The following is a 5,567-nucleotide window of genomic DNA, read 5'->3' on the forward strand; positions in this document are numbered from 1 at the left end:
TCACTGCTGTCACTACTATCACTGCTGTCCCTGCTGTCACTATCACTGCTGTCACTGCTATCACTACTATCACTGCTGTCACTATCACTGCTATCACTGCTGTTGCTACTGTCACTGCTGTCACTACTATCACTGCTATCACTACTATCACTGCTGTTGCTGCTGTCACTATCACTGCTGTCACTGCTATCACTACTATCACTGCTGTCACTGCTGTCACTTTCACTGCTATCACTGCTGTTGCTACTATCACTGCTATCACTGCTGTCTGATTTATTATCACTATCACTGCTGTCACTACTGTCACTACTATCACTGCTGTCATTGTTGTCACTACTGTCACTGCTATCACTGCTGTCAGATTTGCTGTCATTGCTATCATTGCTGTCACTACTATCAGATTTACTTTCTGCTTTCCCACTATTTCCATTCTCATTGTTACCATTTCCATTTTCATCACTGTCACTAGCATCCGATGTGGTATCACTCTCAGCAGAATTTCCTTCTCCATTGGAGTCACTGTCATTATCTTCTGATTCATCAGAGTTCTCAGAAGCATCTCCTTGACTATTGCTATTATTATCATTCTCAGAATTAGCACCATCAATATCACTGCTATTGGGATCATCACCTTGCATGAGCTCATCATCAAAACCATAACTGTCAGACCCATCACTATTACTGTCACTGCCAGTTTTGCTGTGTCCAACCTTACTTCCAGGTTCTGATTCCTGGCCTGGTCCTTGTATGTTGTTACTCTCTCCTTGGGTCTTGACATTTTCTTTAACCATGATCAGTCCATATTGTGCTTTATCTTCATTTACTTTCCCAACATCTGTGGTAATATTATTTATGTAGCCACTGCTGAGACTTCCAGTTTCTAATCCCTATGGAATAGAAAAAAAAAAGATTAGTGAATGTTTTGTTGAAAAATTGTGTTGATTTGAGGCTGATTAGCTAAGAAAGAATCCAGAGAAAGATGGGTTTAGTGGTGATTATCTCAGAAATAGTTATCTGTGAAAATGTATTTTATGCAGTACTTGAAATAATTCTTGTGTGTAGACATTATAGGAAATTATCTATATTTCTAACCCCTAGGAATTTTTGTTAATCACATGATGCAGCCACAATTTAGAATAAGATTTATCTAGAGTTGTAACCAAATATTCAGAAAATGTTTTCTTTTCAGATTTGTTCAATATCCTAGTAAAAATTCTTTCCCCACACTTAAATACTCATGTGATTTACATGGAAAAATGTCATAATATATAAGGGCTTGTCATGGTTTATATCTGAACTTTAGTGTATGATTTCAAACTCATTGTCATCAAATCTGAACCAACTCATAATTGACTGTTCATAGGGTTTCTGAAGCTGCAAATCTTATGGAAGGAGGTTGTCCATCTTTCTCCTTCAGAGTAACACGTGGATTCAAACTACCAAAAAGGCATAACCTTTAGGACAGTAATACAACTCCCTATGGGCCCCTCCAAGTTCCCTACTAGTCTCCCCATTAGTGGGGAAGGGGAGATTTAAACTGTAATGAAATATGCCAATTTACAAACGAACCTTATCTTGGCTTTTCCCAACAGCACTTGGAGCTGATTCTTCAGGGATTCCATTTTCCGCCCTTTTACTTCCTATGTGATTGAATTCTTTAGTGCTTTCTAGTCTTTGGACACCATAGTTTTCTGGAATACTATGAGAATCTTCATCACTATTGGAACTGTTCTCTCCATTATTGTTAGTAAGAAGAGCTTTATCTCCAGGGTCATCTTCTTCAGTACTAACTGAATTTTGACTTTCACTATCGTCATGGCTATCTTCTTTGTCATTACCCTGCCCTTCCTCCTCATTGCTATTATTGGAACCTGCTTTCCCATCTGCTGTTTCTTCATCTTCATCACCGGAGCCCTTGTCTTCATCATAATCTGCTCCATTCCCACTGGGACTCCCATCGGAATCATCTAGGCCAGTATCGTTTCCATTGCTGGTTCCATTTCTCCCGGGAGTTATATCAGCCTGCTTATTCCTATTTATCTCACCTTCTGTCTGAGGTGTTGTTTCATTTGTGTTATTCTCATTACCACAAGAATTCCCATTCATTTCATCCTCAGGGTCTGTACTATTATTGTTTCCAGGCATTTGATTTCCATCTTCAGAGACAAGAGTGGTATCGCCACTCTGACTTGTATATCCTATATCGCCATGGTTTGTACTATCAGTATTTCCATTCATATCACTCACAGTTGTTGCTCCAGCATTATCAATAATGTTTACTTTTCCCCTGATGCCATTTAATGTGATGTTATCTTCATTTCCATGTATTGCATCATAACCATATGTTTCCGGTTCTCTTGTGGCTGCATTCCCATCCTTAACAATACCCTCTATATCCACTGGCATGGGGTGTGTAGAGGAGATATTTCTCCCTAATTCTGCACACTCAAAGCCATCCCCCTCTTCTTTACAACCATTTACTATAGACTGTTGTCTTCCTCTTTCACTTTCACGTATGGGGACACCATTTTCTCTAGTGATGACATTGGCATTTAACTCATCCTGAAAAAGAATAAAAATTCAAACTAAATGATTCATATTATCTTGAAAATAGCAAACAAATTATGGATGACAATTTAAGAAAGTTAATAATCTTTTTTAAAAAAGAAAAAAAGGAAAAGCCTAGAAATGGGAAATAGTCTATACCTGTATTGATGTATTATTGGATTTTGTTATTGCATATACATTCGAAGATTTGTCGGCAACCTGTTTCTCCAATGGTTTGGTTTGAGGAACCTGCCAAAGCAAAAATGCTTCAAAATGAAAAGCTATTTCGAGCAAGTAGCTATGCATGCACACACACATAAACATCTCTCTCTCTCTTTTTTTAAATAAGTCTTAATCCATCTACAAAACTGAACCTAGATTAATCTAGCTTTTGGAGCACTTTTAAAGTATTCTAAAAGGCTGTTTTCGGCATGGTTTGTCCCTTCAGTCATTATCCAGAGGACTCTGAGAAGCTGTAGAAATATGCAGGCGCGGCAGACTCCAGACCCAGCTTAATAGTAATGTTGTGGAAAGGGACTGTACATTACCAAACCATCTCTTTTCTTAAATAAGAAAAATAAAAGGAGAGAGAGAGAGAGATGGATATCTGACAAAAGACAAAATATAATCTAAGTAAGTAGGAAATAGAAAACCAGGCTTACATAAACTGTTCACAATGGTGTTACTAATTGTATCGATATGTTAACCAGGCCAGTTATGTCAATTGTAGGAGAACTATCTTTTAGAAAGAAAAGTTGATGTTTAATGTTCCTGTACAGCAAATCTCTTGCAATGATATAGAGAAAGAGGAGTTGATCTTGTTAAGATTCAGTGTAGAAACAAAATTGAGGAAAACATTACTTCTGTATGCATAAGGAGCATATTTCAGATATAAGAAAAAAAATTATCATTAAATAAATACCTAAATGTTAGTATTATAAAAATATAGCTCCTCCTTCATTATTCACTATGTCATTATCTAACATTTCAGGTTTTTACATTTTATATTTTTTACAATAGTAAAAAATCTCATACCTGACAGGCACATTAATGACATAAATCTGGCAATCACAAATGCTGAAATTTGGGACAAGAGTGATACTGACTGTCAATGTGTCCAGGTCATGATTCCCAGTGTCATGGCAGTGATGTAAAGATATATATAATTTACAGGTTATGTAATAATGTAATTTGGTAATTATGTAGCAGTGTAGTTATCCTCTATTTTGTTATCTGATGTAATCAGTCTTTATTTCTGCATAATGTTGATTTTGGATGGTAGCTTGGCCCGTGGAACCTAACCATGTGGCTAGGGAAGAGTTGGTAAAGATCCAAACGTTAGTCATGGAGTCTGGCTAATAAAAATCACTAATGGTTTAATTTTTCCAGTTTTATTTTATCTCTGCTTAGTTTTAGAAATATTGCCTCATTCATATATTAAAAAACAAATGCTATGCTTTTTTCTAATATTCTTTTTAAAAATGTTTATTCTTTTGCATACAGTAATTTGTTTACATTGTGTTTCTTTCATGTACACCTTTTGCCCTCTCCCTCCACCTACCAAGCTCTGCAACATTAGAATTTCCCCCTCTCCCTATCGCAGCCTCATCACCCTCTTCCCAACACTCTTCATTGGTAACTTCTAATAGAGCTATCAGTGCAGTTAGAAGGAAATTCATAAAGCAAAGATGGAGAAAGTCTCCACAAATTCTGAGCACTGTACGTAAATCAATTTAAGTAAATTTTTAAAGTAAGAATCTTTCTGATAAGACATGAACTTCAATTAGAATAATAACAATATGGATTTCAGGGCATATTTGGCTTATTATGACCCTGAAGATAGCATGTAAAATCTTTAGCACAAATATATGCATTTGAGGAAGGCATACTTACTGGAATAGCCCAGGCTGCTGTCCAAATGCAAAAATATAGAATTATCTTCATTTTCTTTGACCGTATTAAGCAACAGCTATTTACAGAAAAGAAAGATAGTGCAAAGTTAGTTATAAAGAAAAAATTGATAAGCATAGTAACACACTGTTTTGTTCTATAAGCATTTCGTATATTTCTAAGCAATAGGTATATATCCAACTTGAAAAGAACACTGTTAAGATCTGATGTTTCAGAATGTACGTTGAGCGACCATGAAGAAGCAAAGAGCATCACGAGGTTTTGTATGCTTGTTTGGGGTTTTGTTGTCATTGTTGTTGTTTTCTGCCTCTACCAATTGAGAGAAATGACTATGCATACACAAAGAGCATCATTTTGTCTTTAGCCTATTTCTGATTATAATATTATCTTTCTCTTCTAAAATGTGTAATCAAGTATTAACTCATTCTACTGTTACTGTTTGATGCAATTGAGTCAGGTACGATTCATAGTGACCCTATGAAAAATAGAGCTGAATCCTGTCCTATCCTGTGCTATACTCACCATCTCTGGCACAGTTGAGCTCATTGTTGCAGTCCCTGTGTCATTCCATGTGGTTGTGTTGGTTGTTGTTGCTGTTGATTGCCTTTGAGTCAAGCATGACATAGCGACCCTATGAACAAAAGGCTTCTTTCTCTACAACCATCAACATTTATCAAAGTCCATAGAGTTTCTAGAGGCATGCTGTTTAAGAAGTTGCTGCCACTCTTGCTTCCAATCTGCTATCCATCTGGTTGTTGTTGTTGTTGTTGTTGCTATGTGTTGTTGAGTCACTTGTGACTCATAGTGACCCTATGAACTAGAGCCCTAAGCCCTGTTCTATCCTGTGCCTACCTTACTATCTCTGACACACTTATTCCCATTACCCCAGTCACTGAATTGATCCATCTCATTGAGAGTCTTCCTCTCTTGCACTGTCACTCGACCCTCTCAAACATGATGTCCCTCTCCAAAGACTGGTCCCTCCTTGCAACATGCTCAAAGTATTTCAGACAAAGCTTCAGAATCCTTGCCTCCAAGGAGCAGCTAGGTTTCACCCTCTCTAGGACAACCTGTTTGTTCTCCTAGCAGTCTGTGGTATATTCAACACT

At 37.0% G+C, this 5,567-nt stretch overlaps 1 protein-coding gene across 1 annotated transcript in view; it reads right to left on the reverse strand.

The window, feature by feature from the left end:
• Positions 1-4,491, reverse strand: part of DSPP (dentin sialophosphoprotein) — a 70,577-nt gene extending 66,086 nt beyond the window's left edge. The window contains exons 1-4 of the mRNA XM_006885315.1: positions 4,441-4,491; positions 2,707-2,796; positions 1,570-2,562; positions 4-887 (exon numbers count right to left, since the gene is read on the reverse strand). Coding sequence (XP_006885377.1) covers positions 4-887; positions 1,570-2,562; positions 2,707-2,796; positions 4,441-4,491 — 2,018 coding nt within the window. The remainder of the gene's footprint in view (positions 1-3; positions 888-1,569; positions 2,563-2,706; positions 2,797-4,440) is intronic.
• Between the last annotated feature and the right edge of the window lie 1,076 nt (positions 4,492-5,567).

This window comes from Elephantulus edwardii, unplaced genomic scaffold (genome assembly GCF_000299155.1).
Source record: "Elephantulus edwardii isolate Elephantulus edwardi_28Jun2011 unplaced genomic scaffold, EleEdw1.0 scaffold00042, whole genome shotgun sequence".
Classification (NCBI taxonomy): domain Eukaryota; kingdom Metazoa; phylum Chordata; class Mammalia; order Macroscelidea; family Macroscelididae; genus Elephantulus; species Elephantulus edwardii.